This window comes from Rhineura floridana, chromosome 1 (genome assembly GCF_030035675.1).
Source record: "Rhineura floridana isolate rRhiFlo1 chromosome 1, rRhiFlo1.hap2, whole genome shotgun sequence".
Lineage (NCBI taxonomy): Eukaryota > Metazoa > Chordata > Lepidosauria > Squamata > Rhineuridae > Rhineura > Rhineura floridana.
Genome location: NC_084480.1, coordinates 193,695,727 through 193,716,731, shown reverse-complemented (window position 1 = coordinate 193,716,731; position 21,005 = coordinate 193,695,727). Strand labels below are relative to the sequence as shown.

Here is a 21,005-nt window from a genome sequence, read left to right as displayed (position 1 = left end):
GATAAACGGGGGGAAACCACCATTTTCTGGCATTGCAATGAGGTTTTCTAAACACTGCCTCAGGTCAATGAATCTGAAACACAACCCTGGCTTCACTGATTGGCTGCAATCCTGAACGGGTGGGGTTAAAGCTACAAAGTGCTATACAGTACTATTTAAAGAAAGATTTAACAGTTGGGGGCGGCTGACATTTTGATGTATATCTCGAGAACCGGACCACCTAGAAACTTAATTTTATTAAAAATTAAAGCTGAGAATCTGGGCCACCTAAAGGGCTAAATGGGCACCAGGTGGCATGCAAAGAATCCAGGTAAAACCCGGCTAACCGGGCAATATGGCAACCCTAGTTATATGTATAGGTGCAAATTTAGAAATAATTACTATAATTTAAAGAGAAATACAGTACATCACACCATAGTGGGGAAGTCACCAGGGGACTGACCAGGTGCTGCTAAATGCTGTTGGGCTACTTCAAGGCTCCTGCTCTTCCTTTTATAATTTCTTATCATAGAATGGACAGCCCACAAATAAGGGAGTTTCCTGTTTCTATGATAATTTAATTAATCTTTGTATAGGTTTTTAACAAACAGTTTATAAATTCTGAATATTAAGTGGTATATCAATGCCTGAAATAAAAGTAGTAATAAATAGAGGACTGTCCTCTGTAATATAGGACATATGACTATCCAAAGTATAAAGGTACACAGAGTAAGGTGCAAAGTTGGTATTATCTCAGCAAGGCATGGCTCCAACCCCACATTTGTAGAGATAAAGCAAGATGCAGAAGCCAGGGGACCTTTTGAGTGATATTGGCAGGGTACTTAACCTCTCCTTGCACCAGCTTATTCTCCTCTGCAAATTTATTTGTTTATTTATTATTTTATTTATATCCCGCCCTTCCTCCCAGGAGGAGTCCAGGGTAGCAAACAATAGCACTAAATACACTTTAAAACATCACAAAAACAGACTTTAAAATACTTTAAAACAAGACGTCTTTAAAAAAATTTTTTTAAAGATCTCGCGACATCTTAAAAAAGGTTAAAAACACATTAAAAAAAAGGTTTAAAAACATGTTAAAAATGAATTCCATCACAGACACAGACTGGGATAAGGTCTCTACTTAAAAGGCCTGTTGAAAGAGAAAGGTCTTCAATAGGCACTGAAAAGATAACAGAGATGGCACCTGACCATTATTTAAGGGTAGGGAATCCCACAGGGTAGGTGCCACCAAACTAAAGATCCACTTCCTATGTTGTGCAGAATGGACCTCCTGATAAGATGGTATCTGCAGGAGGCCCTCACCTGCAGAGCGCAATGATCAACTGGGTATATAAGGGATAAGAAGGTCTTTCAGATATCCTGGTCCCAAGCTATATAGGTCTTTGTACACTAAAACTGGAACTGGGCCCAGTAGCAAATGGGAAGCCAGTGCAATTCTTTCAGCAGTGGGGTGACATGTTGGCAATTCCCTGCCCCAGTGAGCAGTCTCACCACCACATTTTGCACCAGCTGCAGCTTCTGGACCAACCTGAAGGGCAGCCCCACATAGAGTTCATTACAGTAATCCAGCCTGGAGGTTAGCAGTGTGTGGAAAACACTGGTCAGGCTATCCCAGGCCAGAAATGGCTGCAGCTGTCTTACTAGCCAAAGCTGGTAAAGGCACTCCTAGCCACTGAGGTCACCTGGGCCTCTAGCAACAAAGATGGATCCAGGAGCCCCCCCCCGATTACGGACCTGCTCCTTCAGAGGGAGTACAACCCATCCAAAACAAGCAACTGAACAATTATCTGAACTTGGGAACCACCAACCCACAATGCCTCCATCTTGCTAGGATTCAGACTCTGTTTATTGGCCCTCATCCAGCCCACCACCGAGTCCAGGCAGCTGTCCAGGGCTAGCACAACCTCTCCCGATTCAGATGTTACAGAGAAATAGAGCTGGGTATCATCAGCATACTGCTAACACCTAACCCCACATCTCCTGATGACCGCTCTCAAGGGCTTCATATAGATGTTAAACAGCATCTGGGACAAGATGGTACCCTGCAGCACCCCACAGCACAACTGCCAGGGAGCCGAAAGACAAACACCCAATGCTCTTCTTTGAAAATGACCTTGGAGATAGGATCAGAACCACTGTAAAACAGTGCCTCCAGTACCCATCTCACCAAGTCAGCCCAGAAGGATACCCTGGTCAATGGTATCAAAAGCCACTGAGGGATCAAGTAAGAGTAACAGGGTCGCACTCCCCCTGTCCTTCTCCTGATAAAGGTCACCCATCAGGACCAATGCCACTCCAACACTGCTAAGGGTTCATTGGGGCATTTGTAGGGAAGATTTGTTGGGTGGGGACAGGGTTGAATACCCCATGGTTTCTTCACAGCCCTCACATAAGCTCTATAAGGATTTCCCTTGTAGTATCTAGTGTGGCCCATAGAGAAGGTCTTTTTTTTCCGAAGAGTGTTCTGACAGCCTATATTTTATTCTCCAATCTTTGTGCAAGGCCCATAGCTCAGTGGTAGAGCTCAAGCATAGCATGCCAAAGGTCCCAGGTTCAACCCTCGCTATCTTCGGGTACAACTGGGAAATATCCCTGCCTGAAACCCTGAAGGGGTGCCTCCAGTGATGGAGAGCTAGATGGACAAATGGTCCAACCTGCTATAAAGCTGTACCTCCCATACATTTAAACCAAATTTAAACCTACCCTCCCCCAGGAAAATTGGATAATAACAGATGTAGACCTCCTCCCCCCCCTTCCTTATGGTAACTGTGTCCTGGATTCCAATCTACAATTCCCAGAGTGGAATAAATCTCTCTTCCCAGGGAACTCTGGGAATGTAGCTCTGTGAGGGGAATAGGGGACTCCTAACAACTTGCATCACCCTTTATAACTACAGTACCTAGGATTCTTTGGGGAAGCTAAGACTGTTTAAAGTGGAATAATAGTGTTTTAAATGTATAGTGCAGATGTGGCCTGAAGTGCTTTGTTCTGGGTAACTTTTGAGTGGGGAATAAAATCTTTCCCATTTCCTTGTCACTGAATGACCCAGATACCACTGAGGGGGTGTTTCTGCATCCTCAATTTGGCATTGCTGCTCCACATTAATGAGTAGCAAGTGGCCATGTGGCAGAGATGACTGCCATGGTTACTTGCCACACAAGAGTTTCACTAGTTTAACCTCTTTAGTCTTCATTTTGATGTGTTCTCATCTCCTTCCCATAGTCTAATTCCCTTATCTTTTCTATTTTGTCTTTGTAATGTAGGAATCTGTGTGCAAGACCTCTCCTCGCTTCAAGTTGCACTTAGCTGTGTATGCACTATAGTACAGCTATAACTGCTACTAGTAGTAACAACAAACAAACCACCTGTTGCTTATCTACCATTTGTTCCATTGCAAATGAATTAAAAGCTCCCATGTCTGCTGTGCTCATTGATTCAAGCCCCAAATTAAGTGAAATCTGTTCTATTTGCCCTTAGTAGTGGAAATACTTAATTACATCCTTTTAATGTTATGAAGTTAATAAATAGCTACAGTTATTCAGAGAAATTCATCAATATGAAGACAAACATCTCTGATTATAGAGCACAGTTGGAAAACACATTCCCACCCCCCGGCCGTTTTGTATGTCATGTGTTGCTCATTACTCAGTGAATGGTTAAGGTTTAATCTATCAACACATTGAGTGGGACTGCACTGCAATTTTACTTGTGTGAGAACTTCCCAGTGGATCACAAGGATTGAAATATCTGTCAGTTACAGTGTGGTGTAGTGGTTAAGGTGTTGGATTACGATCTGGGAGACCAAGGTTCAAATCCCCACATAACCATGAAGCTCACTGGGTGACCTTGGGCCAGTCACTGCCTCTCAGCCTCATGAAAACTTATTCATAGGGTCGCCATAAGTCGGAATCGAAGACAGTACATTGAGTTTACAGTTCTCTCAGTTTCTCATTTTTCCAATCTTAAATTCAGTTCTCCACATTTCTGCAGCAATTTGTGGATTTTTTAAAAAAAATCCTCATGAAAATACTCCAGCATCTTAGTATGAATTTCTCCTAATACATACATTTTTGTAGGCAGCTTTGACTAGTGTACACATTTTTCCAAACCATTTCTCATTCTATAATGTATTTTTACATGTTATTTTCACTCATATATTCATTTTTATGCATACTTTCCCCTCATATATCCATTTTTGTAAACATTGTTTGGTTGACAAACTGCACTGCAAAATTTGAATAAATGCAAATTTTGAAGGAATGCTGTATTTTGGCTCTCGTATTGTTTTGGAAAGTATGGATTGCAATGCAAACTGAATTGAATTTTTTGCCCATCCCTAGTGGATTCTGCTCTAAAATTATAATATATGGTGACCCACTAAACTTCAGAAAGGACAGAAAAGGTATGTTTGTTTCTTGTTAACACAATGGGTATGCTTGATTTACTGAACTATTTATAGCTTACTTATAGTTTAGCTAAAGATTTATACTCTGCAACAGGGATTCTCAAACATACTAACCCTGGGGCCTTCTTGCAATGGCTGAAAATGACAAAAAGTCACAAAAAGGTGGCCGATGAAGGCAGAGTTTGGCATACAGGCATATCCCGCTTAACGTCACTTCACTTAACATCGCCTCAATAAAATGTACATGCTCCATACGTCCCCATACCCCGCTTAACATTCACGTGCTTCGCAATAACGTACACTTTATTGGCATGACACCGCTGCCATGTGGTGGTGATTGTGTGCAGTACAAATGAAGACAATTGCTTCACTTAAAGTTTATTTTTGCTTAAAGTATACTCTCTGGTTCCATTGCGAACGTTAAAGCAGAGTATGCCTGTAATCAACTTGCAATTGCTGACTCCACTTTCTATCTAACCCATATTTGGAAACTGCTAAATTCTTTGCAACAGTGTTTTTCTTGTGGCAAGGGGTTTCATAGCTCAGCTTTCCTCAAACTCAGTATTAGGAATGGAAGAATCTGTCAGTTTCAATGCACTCAGTTTCTCCTTTTTTCCAATCATAAATTCAGTTCTACAGGAATTTGTGATTTTTTTCACAAAAAAAGCCTCCTGAAAATTCTTCAGCATTTTTGTGCAAATTTCTCCTAATAAACACATTTTTGTGATTTTTTTTAAAAAAAGCCTCCTGAAAATTCTTCAGCATTTTTGTGCAAATTTCTCCTAATAAACACATTTTTGTATGCTGTTTTGACTAATGTACACATTTTTGCAAACAACCTAATATGATGCATTTTTGTATGTTATTTTCACTAATATATTCATTTTTGTGCACATTTCCCCATAATATATGCATTTTTGTAAACATTGTTTGGTTGAAGAACTGTATCACAGAATTTGGGTACATGTGAAGTTTGAGAGATGGCTGTTTCAGTTCTCATGTTATTTCACAAAGTGCTAATTTGATAAGATTCAGCTTTAAACGTGAACTGAATCAAATTTCTCTCCTATCCCTACTCAGTACAGACATTTACCGTTTAGGTATTGAGATTCAGCCTCTCCATTTTAGGCAGAATTTGCTGATCCAGAGGCTCTAATTTATATTGCTGTGGTATGGGCTCCTAACAGGAAGAAGAGAGGCATATAAATCTAATAAATCAATAATTTTCTGTTATATTTTCCTCTTTCCACCCCTAGATACCTTTCAAAATATTTTTACCCTTCTCTAATTTCAACTCCCATTTTCCTTTCACACTCATGTTGTGCCTTATCCCTGACCCCTCCCCCCAATTTCCAGATTCTTTCATCCTTCTTCCTTGGTCTTTTTACATTTACTTCTTCCTCCTATAGCAGCTTTCCTCTTTTATCCCCTTCCTTTCTATTCCCAGGCTGGTGTGGTTGTTGTTGATAATGATGATGATGAACCTTTCATCTCACCATCTGATTTCCTTCAAAATCTCCTCTGGCCCTTTCCCCTCAAAGGAAGGAGATTTTATTTCCCTCCCCCATAACTTTTCTATCTCTTCACCACCTGTTCTCAGTATGCAAGGAGCTGCTGGTGCTGGAATTGGTACAACCGAAAAGCTCAGGTGTGGCCAAGGGGTAGGGCAAATGAGGAGGCACTAGACAGTCTGTGGCACTGAGGCTCACCTTAAAGTGGCCAAAAGCCCACTGGTGGATCCCAACCCACTGTTTGAGAAACACTGTTGTACAATATTAGTGATCTGTATTCTAGATTTTAGATCAGGAATAGCCCTCCAGATGTTTTTGGACTCCGTCCTATGGAGCTGATAGGAGTTGAAATCCACCAACATCTGAAGGGCTATAGGATCTGTATTTTTGTTTTGTGTCCCTCAGGACATCTCATTAATGATTTAGACTGAAAATTCCAGGATATAATTCAAAGTGGAGCATGTAATTCTTTTTTTACTCAGTTGCACTGGCTACCAATCCTAGTGGTACAGTCAGGTAATTTTAAACTCTGGGCTTAATGGTCTTGACATGGTGGTGGTAGTGGAGGGGACGGTACTCCCTCTTTAGATGGTAATGCAAAGGTGGTAAGCTGACCTTACTTCATTTGGGGGCCACCCTGCTCCTTCTACTGGGGCCCTGGACATCTTCCCCATAGTCCTGCCCTGCCTGCACTACTAACTGATACATTTCTGGGTTTGATTCAAAGCATTGGTTACTAGCTTTAAAGCCTTAAATTGTTTAGGTCCACAACACTTAAATTCAAGAACTTGTCCCTCACAATCCTGTACTCTCTCAGATGGGGGCTTCTTTTGCATGCCTTGCCTCTCTCTGATGCCTGTTTGGAACAGGGATGCATGAGGGACCCTCTTTGGTGGTGGTGTCCAGATTGTGGAGCTGCCTGCTTGGAAGATTCATTTAGCTTACCCCTTCTCGTTATTATACCACTTTAAATATGTCTCTGAGTGCTAACATCTTTCCTGTATTGAAAATGCTTCACTTTGACTGAATAATGATCACTCACATTTTTAAGCTTATCCTCGCAACACACTTTTATCCAGGGCTTGGCATACAGACTGTATTACATCAGTATGGTCCCTACTTGTTTCCTGTCATTTTTTCTAGGCTCAGTTCAAAGGCGCTGGTGCTAACTTGTGAAGCCCTGCATGTGTCAAGTTTATTCTTTCCTAATAACATATTCTTATAATGTGTTATGCTATGTCATAGCACTGGCTTTCACTGCCACTGTTCCACATTATTGGCTGCTGCTGGGGGGGGGCAAGGAAACACACTGTCATGATGTCACATCCTGTGTTTCTATTATGAGGGCTGAGTGGTAGCTTGTCATAGTTTCCAATTTTTGCAGCATTCTCAGCCCTTTTCATGGGGATGACAGAAGCAGGGCTGGCATGCACACACCAGACCTGTACACAAATTTATCATCCCCCATGGCCAGGCTGAATGCTGTAATTCTTTGCAAAACCTATTCTCCATGTTTTATTGTGGTTTTGTGTGTGTGTGTTTGTGTGTGTGTGTTTAAATCAGCCTGTTTTAATGGGCTGATGTTATTGTATATTTAAACAATGTTTATTTTAATATTTTGATGGAATTGCTTATTGTGTACTTTAATTATCTCTGTGTGTTGTAATTGGTTTATACTTGTAAACCACTTAGAAGCCACCTTGGAATGAAACAGTATATAAATTAATAGATAAAAATAACAACAGATGACTAGACAAAAGAAATATATAATTTCATGATGCGGGTAACAACACTACCATACCTACCGATAAAGAGGTCTGTTCTTGCTCTCAGTGATTGTTTTGTCTTCTTCTTTTTCCCATATGAATCTTGGGTAAATAATATCTGAATTCACTGGTGTGTAACGGCTTTATTTTATAACTGGGCCATAAAGGGCAGGCTGCGTGCTTCTCTTTAGGCAGACAGTATAATAATACAAAGCAGAGGCAGAATGAAGCATTGCTCTAGATACTGTGCAGTGTTCTGTTGCAACTCAGCGCTACAGCCTAAAACACCAAGAGCACTTCATGCTTCTTGCTTCACTCTCGCTCTCTGCGTTTAAAAACTAACTAGGTGTGTGAGAGTTTGGATGAATACTTCAGTGTAATTTTATATAATTTCACATTGCCATGTAAATCTCTTTTTATAGGTCTCTTTAGATGGAATTTAAAGCTGCAGAAACCTTGTCACCAGAAGGATTAATATCTGCATTAGCATTTCTGCAATAAAAAAAATTTCAAAGCTAAGTGGTGGAGGGCCACGGACAGCCTCAAACCTGGATTCTTCAGCTCGACATTCAGCGTTGGAGTTTTTAATTACTTGCTCTAGGGAAACCATTGCCAATGCTTACAAGGAACTGCTTATCCCTGGTTCTCTGGGTCCTGTTCGATGGAGGTCTCTTAACACCACTTCATCCACAACCACAACAGACTTTAGAAGGTGAGCTGAGGGGAAATGTTGTCACAGCACCAGAGAGGAGGACACCCGCCATGCGGGTCAAGCGAGGCTGGGTGTGGAATCAGTTCTTTGTGCTGGAGGAATACATGGGCTCCGAACCCCAGTACGTGGGAAAGGTAAATGTTTAGTCTTCTAAAAAGTTCAGTCGACTAAATGAATTATGTTGCATGCCACAAATATTTGTGTTTAATGGTACAATCCTACGCATGTCTGCTCAGACATTGAGTTCAATGGGACTCGCTCCCAAGTAAATATAGGATTGCCACCCAAATCATAGAGGATGTGGTGAGCAATCATTGAAGCTGAGTTTCTTTCATTATGAGTAAATACTAACAATGCAGTTCTGTGTGGCAGTGAAAGGCAGGGGGACACTGTGCTAGCACACCAGTAGGGTCCAGATGGGGCCTGAAGCAATCATATGATTGTGGTGGGGCTTCCTCAGGATCCAGTGGATGCTGGACCAGTTCAGTCCTTCCCCACCCCAAGAATGCCCCATTTCAGGCTTTTCTGTGGGCTGTCACCCATGAGGATTCTGTCAGTGGCACTTCTACTCACCCACATATTTGGCAGGCAGAACATTGAGTTCTGCACTGGTGGAGTGATGTTGTCCCCCTTCCTCAGCTCAGCACAAAAAGGATTTGGATTGCAGCTTTAAAATATTTATATAGGCTTCAGATTTTTTGCCAGTTCATACAACAAAATATCAGAGAAAATGTTTAATTTTCAAAAATGCATTAGAACATGCTAAGGCAAATCACTGTGCTAGCACACCAATAGCAAATTTGGGCAAATATTTATTCTTCTATTCACTGAGTTTATATTATTATGCCCCCCCGAGTCCTTCTTTTCCCTTAAATAGCAAGTCTGTTAGACTTTGATATTATATAGACTTGTCAAGACTACTTTTCACATGCCACTTTTAAAGACCTGGGATGATTACCTCAACACACTTATACATCTTTCTGAATTAATAATACATGGCCTTTGTGTCAGGAGAACCCACTGCAAGACTTTGGATGTGGTACAGCAAGGTATGAATCTGACTGGGAGCTGTGTACACAAAATACATGAGGGTGTCACTTTATGCCTTTTAAAAACCATATAGTGAAAAACAGTCATGATTCTAGAATCAAAGATCCAGTTTAAAGGGATGTTACAAATGTAAAGGCTGTATAAGTAATCACATGCTGGGAGACACATGATAGGGTGGTTGTTTTTCAGAGTGTTGAAGGATGAAGTGCCTCTTTCTTATTTATTTATTTATTGCACTTGTATACCACCCCATAGCCAAAGCTCTCTGGGTGGTTTACAGCAATCAAAAACATTAAAACAAATATACAATTTAAAACACATATTTTAAAAACAATTTAAAACACATGCTAAAATGCCTGGGAGAAGAGGAAAGTCTTGACCTGGCGCTGAAAAGAAAACAGTGTTGGCGCCAGGCGCACCTCATATTACCAGTTTCAGCACTCTTTGAAAGTATTTTATTTTATTATATATTTTTTTATATATCTCATCATGGAACCCAAGGCAGTATATGTGAGGTTCTCAAGCAACTTCCCATCCAAACACTGACCAGACCCAAATCTGCTTAGCTTCAGCAAGCTGGTAGCTTCTCATGCCTTCATACCATACTTTACCTTTAGTGTAATTCTATAGCTTTGTGAAGCAATCCAAAATTATTTTCCTAAAGAAAAAGGCTTCTGTTTCAATAACTGTAAAGGATGTATCATAGCAGATATGATTGCATTTGCTTTGCCTGCTGACCCCTTCTATTCTTTGTGACTTTTCTGTCGTGTTAAATGACCTTGAAAGATTGACCTGACATAATTGATTCTTATGTATGGTACATATTTATTTAGCTAATATGTGAATGAGATAGGAGCAGTATCCTTGAGTGCTTTCTTATTTATGAATAATTTCACCTACTTTTGAAGCTGTTGCGTGTGTCTGTGTGTGTGTGGGGAAAGAAGCCCACAGTTTCACATAAAAGTTCAGTTCAGTTTATTGCATGATAGCCAACCTGACTTTTTGCATATATGCCAAAAGACCAGACAGATAACAGGTTAAAACTAATAGTTAAAAAGAAAATAAGATAAATCAATTACATATTACAATATGAAAAAAGTCAATTATTTAATTAAGTAGCTATAATAAAAAAAAAGCTCTAGGAGCATATACTATCACTAGGGGGAATAAAAATGTTCCTTCTCTCTAAGGCTAGTTTAACAGAATTAGCAACCCTGTATATCACATAGAAATCTGTTTCCTGCCAATAAAAAGTATAGTTTTATAGGTTTCCTATGACTTGCATTTAGTATATTTCTTCAACAGTATCTGTGTAGCTGATTCATACACTAAAATTCAGAGACAATTTCCAGTGTCACATTTCCTGTCTATTGTTCTTATTCATATGTGTGCATGTGCACACATACAGAGAGAGAGAGAGAGAGAGAGAGAGAGAGAGAGAGAGAGCTGGCTTAGCTTCTGGTGAGGGGAGGGAATGTATCAGAGGTGCATAGATCCTTGCAACTGAATCCTGAGAGGGACATAGTCTCCCCCACAATTCAAGAATTGATTTGAATGTGTGTGTGTAGGCAATATGTGTCTGTCCTACCTTTTGATCATCCTGCAGCAGATTGCATCACATCCATATTTTTATATTCTATTGCATGATTACAGAAACTGTATTCTAGTGTGACTTTCACTAACAAATCTAATTAATTTGTTTGGTTTGCATTTTTTAATACAAAACAACAAAATTTGCACTTGTAAAATCAATACACGGCCCAAGCCCACAAATCCTTCGAAAATCATACTTCTCTAAAATTTGTGATGCAGTTCTCCAATCAAAGAATGTATACAAAGATGTTTATATTTGAGAAAAAATAGAGAAATGTGCATGCAGAAATGTGCATATTAGTGAAAAATTGTTCAAAAATGCATTTTATTGGGAAAAGCTTGCAAAAATGCATGTACTTGCAAGAAAAGCATATACTTGACAGAAGTGTATATATTAGGAAATATGTGCACAAATTCATGCACATTTTCATGCAGATTTTAAAAAATCCAAACATGAGGAAATAGGACAAACCAAATTTAACACTGGATAACTGAAAAATTGGCATATTCTTCCATCCTTACTGTGGACAGTATCCAAGTAATGTGTCCTGTAAATGCAAGGTTTACTGCTAGCACAGCAGAACTTTCTCCTCTTCCTGTGAGTGCCCAGCACTCTCCCCAAATCTGCTCCAAAAGGTTGGGGGAACATCTAGGGCATGAGGGGAGAGAAGACCCACTGCACAAGCAGAAATCCTTGCACTGATGGATCCCTGAATAAGTGTTACTTTGAATACAGCCCCATACCTCTTAGTTGTGCACAAGTGATATCCTGCAGATGTCCACACACAATGATGCAATGTGCAATGCATAAGAACTGTGTGTCTTTAAGCAAAATGATAATGTACTTCTTGAAGATATTTTGCATTTGCCCTCTATGGCTGACACCCTGTCCTTGATACTACCAAAGGAAGAAAAAGAAAATGTCAAATCACCTGTTTTAACAGACATGTGGCTGATGCCCAAACCATCAGACCCATTTCACATTCTCCCTTCTCTTCTTGTAATATGTATCTTCACTTACCTTGCAATGGGTCATTGCCATGCCTTATATTTCCATGAAGTTGCTGCACATCATTGACCCTTGCTCTACATAATTTTCTGCCCAGTGTGACAGTTGGAAGCATACAATGTGAGGATGTTGCATCCCAGGGTAAGTGAATATGAAAGATGCAGGGAGAGAGAGGAGAACATGATTTGGGATTTTTTTTCTCAGCAGTAGCCCTATGTCTGGCAGAAGGAACCCTTTAATCTGAATTTGTTTATAATGATAGAAGCTCAAGGGCTCCTCGTCAATATCAACATTTGAATGTCCATATGTCAGCTTAAGTTGTCAATTGATTATAATAGACTTAAGTTCTTAGTTGAAGTCTTAGAATGCTGTAAATATTAAATGGATCTTTAGTCTGGTCAGCAAGCGGATTCCTAAGTCCTTACATCTCTGTTTTGGATTTATATATTTTATATAGGCACATAGCTCAGTATACTGTCATGTCTTAAGGTATTTTAGTGAGCATTTTTAGACTCCAACACAGATGACTGGCTCAGTTAAAGATTGCACCATAGCCGCTAATGCTCTGTGTGCCTGTAATCGATTTAAATAGGCTGGAGCAAATGGATGAGGACCAACTATATTAGACATGAATTAACATGGCTTAAATGTTACTTAGATATTTTTAGTGGTGGGGGAGGGGAAGTTATAATGATGAAAGACCTTTTTGCTACACATGCTGCATGGGTGTAATTTCACTTTAAGACAAGTAATATTGTTGCATCCTTAAGTACTAAGTGTGCACCTTTAAGCATATGTGTCCCTAGTGTGCTACTTCTATACAGATGATAAAAATAAAATATGGAGAGAGCTGGATGATAGAATGCCAAATAATGAATGCATAATTAACACTTCATTAACAAGGGGTCAGGAAACACAGGCTATGAGCGTGAAAACGGTGTCTGTAGAACAGGTACTGAACTGACATTTATAGCTGACTTCATCAAAGTAGGATTTATACTGACAGAAGTACACAGCTGCATCCAGTTCCTAAGGTCAAATGAATGATTCCCCCCTCCAACCCTCTCTTTTGGTAATTATTTATCTGCTTAATTTGCTTAAACAAGTAACATGTTGTTTTACAAACTACGGCAATATATACGCAAGTGAGTGGCCTAATTGTACAGAGTGCATTTGCCATTCCATTCACACTATGGCTGCTGTTAAACACCAGCAAATTGTGCACACCATAATACATCTCTGCCACTTCTCCTGACACAGCTTGTCACAGGGCATCTTATGTGACACAAGAAGAGAGATGGCCAACAATAGAATTAAACAGCTTTCTAAAGATCTTTTGATATATAAGGAAGAACTACATTGACAGGGGAGATGTAGCGCTGGAAACCCCCATCTTGACATCTTGGTTGGTCATAATAAGTGACCAACCAATATATATATATATATATATATGTATATATATTTCCACTGCAAATGGCTGCCCACTGGAAGAGTCTCACACTGGACTGACCTCCTAAAGGCCTCACCCCTCTCCATCCCAGTAAGCAATCACAACACAGCTACCAGGAAGCTAGCATAGGGACTCTACCCCATCCAGCAAGCCACTTCTGCTCCCCACACATTTTTCAGTGGATAAATGGTTGCTGGTGTTCTTAGACTATCATATAGTACTGAGAATGTGGGTCCATTCATGCAGTCAGATTTTTAGTTCTTATGCAAGACATAGGTCAGACAGTCAGTGGCCCCTACGGTGCTTGTGAGAAGATTTATTAATTTTGGTGCACACTTGCTAATGAATAAACAGTAGTGTAGAGCAGGGTCCCTTCATGCTAGTCACAGCCACGCCCCCTCCCACTTTTTTGCTGTTGAATTGGGAATGAGATCCTTGTCAATGCCTTCTCCCACAACAGACATCCCTATGAGCCAATCAGCATGAACCGGGAGAGTGTTAGCTACTAAGAAGAGTCTTCTCAGTGGCTGACTCACCTCCTTTCACTCTGATTGGCTCCAATCAGCATGAAAGGTCAAGGAAACATGTTAGAAGTCTCTTCTCAGTGACTAACATACTCCCCTTTCATGCTGATTGGCTTATAGGATGCTGGAGACATAGTGACCCTGCTGGGACCCTGCTCCCAAAAAGGTAAAGGGTCTAAGACCCCCTAAAACCCTGGACGACTACATCCCTGTGTATAAAATCAGCATTAAACAACTTATCATATGTGTATTTCTTCATCCCCATTTAATTCCCTAAATGTCTGTTTCCTGCTTCCTTCCAACAAAGCTCTTTCAAACTCAAGGCCTCTATAAATGTTCTTCTCAATAAAAAACTATGGATTTTTTCCCTGCAGAGTTCTAAAGATACTGTATGCATGTATTATCATTATTACTAATGAGGTGCACCTGGCACCAACACTGTTATCTTTTTGGCACCAGGTCAAGACTTTCCCCTTCTCCCACGCATTTTAGCATGTGTTGTAAATTGTTTTAAATTTTTAAATTGTGTTTTAAATTTGTATATTTGTTTTAATGTTTTTAGTTGCTGTAAACCACCCAGAGAGCTTCAGCTATGGGGTGGTATATAAGTACAATAAATAAATAAATAAATAAATAAATTACATTTGTATACCACCCCATAGCTGAAGCTCTCTGGGCAGTTTACAACAATTAAAAACATTAAAAACAAATATACAAATTTAAAAACATTTTTTTTAAAAAAAATGACCTGGCGCTGAAAAGTTCAGTATTGGCGCCAGGCGCACCTCGTCACAATAATCATTCCATAATTTGTGGGCCACCACTGAGAAAGCCCTCTCCCTTGTTGCCATCCTCCGAGCTTCCCTCGGAGTAGGCACCCGGAGGAGGTAAGGTAAGGTCCTTTAAGGTGAATGTATGCAGCTGGAAAGAATTTAGGATACAAACTGACTCCGCTAAAGCCCATGCAAATTTTGCCATTGACTGCTGTGGAAATTTGATTTCACTTGTACTTGTCATACCATTATATTTCATGTGTATTGTATTGTCCATAATTTATACTTTTCAGTGCTGCTTGTTTATTTATTTTAAAATAGCAATCCCCACCCCCACCCTCTGATCAGGCTATCATGGCATGCTACTTTGACAGGTGCAGTGATAGTTTCATGACTTATTATAGAACTGCAACACTAACAATATCACTGTAATTTATAAATAGGGCCTTGATGGGGGCTATTAAATCAGCTGCCAATTTTGCTAAACATTTTGGGATGACTAGTTAATTTTGGATGCCACCTGGAAGAGCACTGAAGAGGTTTACAGCAGCCGTGTCAGATGCTATCAGCCCAAACTCTCAATCCATTTTGTGCTGACTTATTCCCCCCCCCTCCGGGAAAGTATCTTAAAAAGTGTCAGGTTCAGAAACTGATAGGGATTAGGCAAGTTCATGCTTTGAGAGCCTGAAATAGTGCTTGAGGTTGACATTTTCAAACCTATCACTAAAAAATCTTCATGACAGAGCGCTTGGGCCATTGTTACGCAAGCTATAAATCAAAGAGTCTTCTGCCTTCATATTATATCATAATGCGGGATTATGAAGGCAATATTTCAGCTTTACTAGCCAGAGTCAGACACCCTTTCAACCCACCTGGGCAAGAGAAGAGCTAGGCTGTTTCCCTCTCCCCTCAACTATTGGGCTTAATTATGTTATAATGCTTTTTTGTTCTGGCTAGTGGCAAGGCTGGCCCCGTGCATGCTGGGGCCCTTGGGCATCAGCTTGCTCCAGGCCCCAGCATGTGCACATGTGTGTGCATGTGCATGGCCCCCCATGCCACCACCTCCCTGTCTCCACTTCCCTTCCCCCATGACCCCCCTACCTGTCTCCACTTCCCATTCCCCTGGAGCTACAGGGGTCCCTCCGCTCCCCTTCTGCAATCTGTGGCAACAGCTGCGGATCACAGAGCAGGATCTTCCGCCTACCCACCATTCCTTCACCCCACGTACCTGTCTCCTGTCTTTTAGCATTGCCATTAACCAAGATGGCGGCCATGGTTTCCCTAAGGGGATGAAGCCGCCACCACCATCTTGGTTGATGCGTGCTATGTGCACACATCTCTGCCATCAACCAAGATGGTAGCAGAGGCTTCAGCACCTTAGGGAAACCTTAGCCGCCATCTTCATTAAGGGCAATGCTAAAAGGCAGGAGACAGGTAGGTGGGGCAAAGGAATGGTGGGCAGGCGGAAGCTCCTGTCCTGTGATCCACGGCTGTTGCTGTGGATCATGGAAGAGGAGCAGAAGGGCCCCTCAGGGGCCCCTGTAGCTCTAGGAGCCCTTGAGCCAGTGCCCCACCTGGCCATCCTTTAGAACCAGCCCTGGCTAGTGGAGTGTATTTGCGCAACCAAGTGTCAGTTTAATTAAATGAGATATGAACACATTTCATTCACTGGTAAGCAGCCCTTTTGCTCCCAGCCTCACTCCTCCATTCACACAAATGAGCGAACAAACCATGAAGCAGCAGCAGTGATATCTGAACTGGGAACTATGGTTAATACTTCCATACTAATCAGGATCTGGAAGGCAATTTGGAACCATGGTTTCATATTCTGGCTTTTTGGGAGCCATTAACCACAGTTTTCTGGTTTGGACGTAGTGAAAATCTATGGTTAATGGCTTGTTTTACCACCATTGGGGAGGAGCAAAGTGGCTGTATGTCATGCGTATCTCAGCTTATTAGGCCAAGACTTGATTGTGTGAATATGGCCACTGTAATGAATGTCAGTAACCTCTACTTTATGTCTAAGAGTCAACAAACACAGACTTCTCTCAGCAGTGTGGAAACCTACTACAGGCCAGAATAAGAAAACCGATAGGGTTAGCATCAACATTTCAATGAAAGCAACATTCTGAAGCCAATCTTCACTATAGGTTAAACATTTTGAGGTTGATAAGACTGAAAAAAATTCCTTCAGCTATGTTATTTCACACATTTCAAAGATAAGAACTGGGTTCATGCTAAAGAGATGTTCAAATAGGCAGGGCCCCATAGGGCAAAGGAAGATCAACTGAAGTCAACTCAAGTCTCCGGTGACTGAAAGCAATGCTCAGTGACCAACCCCATTCTACTTCCAAAATTAGTACAAAGTATGCTGTCCTTTCCCTTCCAGCCTATTAGGTGGCTACATATGCTGCTTCTTTTAGCCTGTTGCTTAATTATGTTCATGCTGCAAAGTAGGGTTGTGTGTAGGTTTGGAGATGCTGTATCCAAAGGTATCACTAAGCTAATGGTAAGGCTTCCATCAGCCGAACAGGGAGGGAAGCAACTTTCAGTGATTCCCCTTCCCTTCAGCAGCCTGCCCCTCAAGTCTGCTCTGGAGGTTTGGGAGACCCCGCAGAGCAGATTTCGTGGGGCTGCATGGGGAAGAGGGAATGAAAGAAAATGACTCTCCTCCCTGTTTTGCTGATGGAAGCCTTACCATCAGCTAAGGATGGGGTAGTTTGCATTTAAAGCTGACTGGTTGGCATATTTAATTAACACCTCCCTAAGGGAAGGTTCTATGCCAACATTGTTGAAGGAGGTGGTGATAAGGCCTTTGTTAAAAAAGCCTTCGTTAGACCCTGCAGATCCTAACGACTTCCGCCCAGTCTCTAAATTCTCCTTTCTGGGCAAGGTGATTGAGAGGGTAGTGGCTGCCCAGCTCCAAGTTTTCCTAGATGAATCAGATTATACAGACCCTTTTCAATCAGGCTTCAGGCCTGGCCATTGGACAGAGACTGCCTTGGTCGCCCTGCTTGATGACCTACGCCGGGCATCAGACAGGGGGAGTACATCCCTGTTGGTGCTGCTGGACCTCTTGGCGGCCTTTGATATGATTGACCATGGTATCCTTCTGGACCGTCTAGCTGGGATGGGATTGGGAGGCATTGTTTTATGGTGGCTCCGGTCCTACCTGACAGACAGGACTCAGAAAGTGATGCTGGGAGACTACTGCTCGACCCCCTGGCCATTGGTCTGTGGGGTACTGCAGGGTTCCATTCTGTCTCCCATGCTCTTTAACAGTTATATGAAACCGCTGGGAGAGGTCATCAGGAGATTTGGAGTACAATGTCATCAATATGCTGATGACACTCAGCTCTATCTCTCCTACCACCTGATTTCAGGGAGGGAGTGCTCATCCTAAACCAGTGCCTGGAGGCTGTGAAGAGCTGGATGTGGGCTAACAAACTGAAACTTAATCCAGACAAGATGGAAGTACTGCTGGTCAAGGGAAAAACTGCATCAGGGATGGGGTTGCAATCTGTTCTGGAGGGGGTTGCACTCCCCTTGAAGGAGCAGGTTCGCAGTTTGGGAGTCCTCCTGGATCCTGTCCTGCTGCTTGAATATCAGGTGGCTGCGGTAGCCAGGAGTGCTTTTGGTCAACTCAAACTGGTCTACCAGCTGCGTCTGTTCCTGGAGACAATTGATTTGGCCACAGTGACACAGGCATTGATGACATTGAGGAATGATTACTATAACACACTCTATGTGGGGCTGTCTTTGAAAACAGTTCGGAAACTGCAGTTGGTTCAAAATGCAGCAGCCAGAATGTTAACTGGAACATGGCACAGGGAGCATATTACTCCTATGCCTTATCGACTCCACTGGCTCCCAATTTGCTTTCGAGCCCAATTCAAAGTGCTGGTTCTGACCTTTAAAGTCCTAAACGGCCTTGGATCAATGTACCCGAGGGACCGCTTACGCCCATATGTACCGGCCTGGGATTTAAGATCATCTGCCTCTGGTCTCCTCTGCGTGTCTGGAGTGAAAGATGTTAGATTGACAGGCACATGGGAGAGAGCTTTTTCAGCTGTGGCCCCCAAGCTTTGGAATACTCCACCCCAAGAAGTCCACTCTGCTCCCTCCCTGTTGGTTTTCTGGAGACTTCTGAAAATGTTCTTGTTCCGGAGAGCCTTTGGGAGGGATAGAAGGTATAGCCTGACACTGATTTTATGCCTTCTGCATTAAATTTTACCTTTGTAGTCCCTTTAGTGTGTGTGTGTGTGTTTGTGTGTAATTATTGTATATTGTGCCCTATTATAGGGTAGAAGGGCGTGATAGAAATATTTTAAATAAATAAATGTGAAGAACTGAACTTAAGACTGGAAAAAATGACGAAATGAGAGAATTGAAATTGGCAGATCTTTCCATCCCTACAATCAGCTGAGTAACACTGATACAGCTCTGTGTCCTCATCTTTTAGATGCTCTGAAGCCCTGAGCATGCCATCCAACACCTCAGAGACACCCCTGTAAAACCTTCATTCTCATGTCAAAGGCATGAGCTCCAACTGTTCTATTTCCCAGTGACAGTCCCTCTTTTCTTCTTCCCATCTCTGGGAAAACACTGCCCCATTTTGCCTTCTGTTGAGATGTTTAAATGAATGAATGAATGAATGAATGAATGAATGAATTTATTCTTACGGTCAGAGACCAATACAATGTACATACATTCAAAACATCAGTAAAACAGTATTAAAACAATGCAGGTTAAAACAGCGGACACTTTCTGTGCAAACGCAGGCACTGCCTAAAAGACCATCGCTCAAGACTGTGTGGGCTGTTGGGCTAGCAATGCTCTATGATGTGTGATTGCTGCGGCACAGAATCTCGCGACCCTACTTGTAATTTGGGGGATTTGGTCCGATAAAAGATATCTGGCATAAAATGCAGCGTCCCTACCCAGAATTTTTTGGATAATCGGGGTAATAGTTAAAAGACGGAGGTCGTGTCAAAAAACACAAGCTAAAAGTACATGGCCAAGAGTTTCCACTACACCCGCGCCACAAGGGCATAGGCACTCAGCAAAAGGAATCTTTTGATATCTGCCATCTAGGAGAACTGACGGTAGTACCTTCAGCTTCGCTAGAGTGAATGCCTTTCTGAGCCTAGGGGTAGAAAGGGAAGTTAGATAACGCGCAGGGGCAAAAGCCCTGGTGCTGAGACTGGGGCCAGGGTTGATCACTACCAGGGAAAGGTGGTTTTGAAATTCAATGTCTAGGATTCATTGGTGGATAGCCAGCCTCGCTTTAGAGAGGCCTAGCGAAAAGATGGCGGAGAGAGAGAAACCTAGACTTAAAAATTTCCTAGTTAGAGTTGTTTTCCACCTTGACTGAAATACATCTGAGAGTACAAGGAGGGACTGAGATGTTTAAATTCCTTGTTAGTGTATGTGCCCTCATCCACATGCAGATTAGAATTCTTCCATCTTCAGTCTCCTCTCCTCAGTGAGTAGAAGTTAAACCTTTGAGCAGATGTGCCTTGATTCTATTATGCCCTTATGGAAATGAATGCTCTCAGTAGACAGAGAATGCCAGTGCACCATTTCCTTGCTGCACCACCATACTGGCACATTCCTGAATCTGTTTGAGTTGACACTGAATAATAACTACCACCAGATCCATTGTGGGGCTAAACATTCTCTGATTAATTATTCACACTGTGTTAGAAGCTATTGCGGGATATTAGCAGAATGGTTGATGGCTATTTTTCCATGTCCCAACTGGCTCAGACTGCTTAGGGTGTAATGTTTCTCACTTGGCATAAATATAAGGTACATAGGGTTCTCATGTTTTTGCTCTCTGTGTCTTTAATAGCTCCATGATTAGATTCAGTGGGTGTACTTTTTTCAATATGACTGTACCGCCTTACTGGGGAAAACTGTGCCAATATTGTTTTGGGAAGGGGCTTAGATTGTGAAATTTATTCTCATTGCAACCTATGCACTATTGGCACATTGTGAAGAGCTCTGTTAATGTAATGTCTTCCACCGTTAATGTTCCTATATGGGATTTATCCCACTCAACTTGAAAACAGCTGCTTCCAAAAGAAACAGAAAATAGCAGTTTGGTGTTCCTGTTATTCATACACATAATGTCAGTTTCTAGGATATAGAACAGATGATGTTGCATGGACTATTGCTTGAAACATATGTTAAACGAGTCCTTTGAGAAG

General features: G+C 41.6%; 1 protein-coding gene across 3 annotated transcripts in view; it reads left to right on the top strand.

Moving 5' to 3' along the window:
- CDH12 (cadherin 12) overlaps positions 1-21,005 on the top strand; it is a 444,800-nt gene that overhangs the window by 160,252 nt on the left and 263,543 nt on the right. For all 3 annotated transcript variants that reach the window (XM_061589878.1, XM_061589885.1, XM_061589867.1), the window contains exon 3: positions 8,105-8,528. In XM_061589878.1, coding sequence (XP_061445862.1) covers positions 8,298-8,528 — 231 coding nt within the window. In that variant the 5' untranslated portion in view covers positions 8,105-8,297. The remainder of the gene's footprint in view (positions 1-8,104; positions 8,529-21,005) is intronic.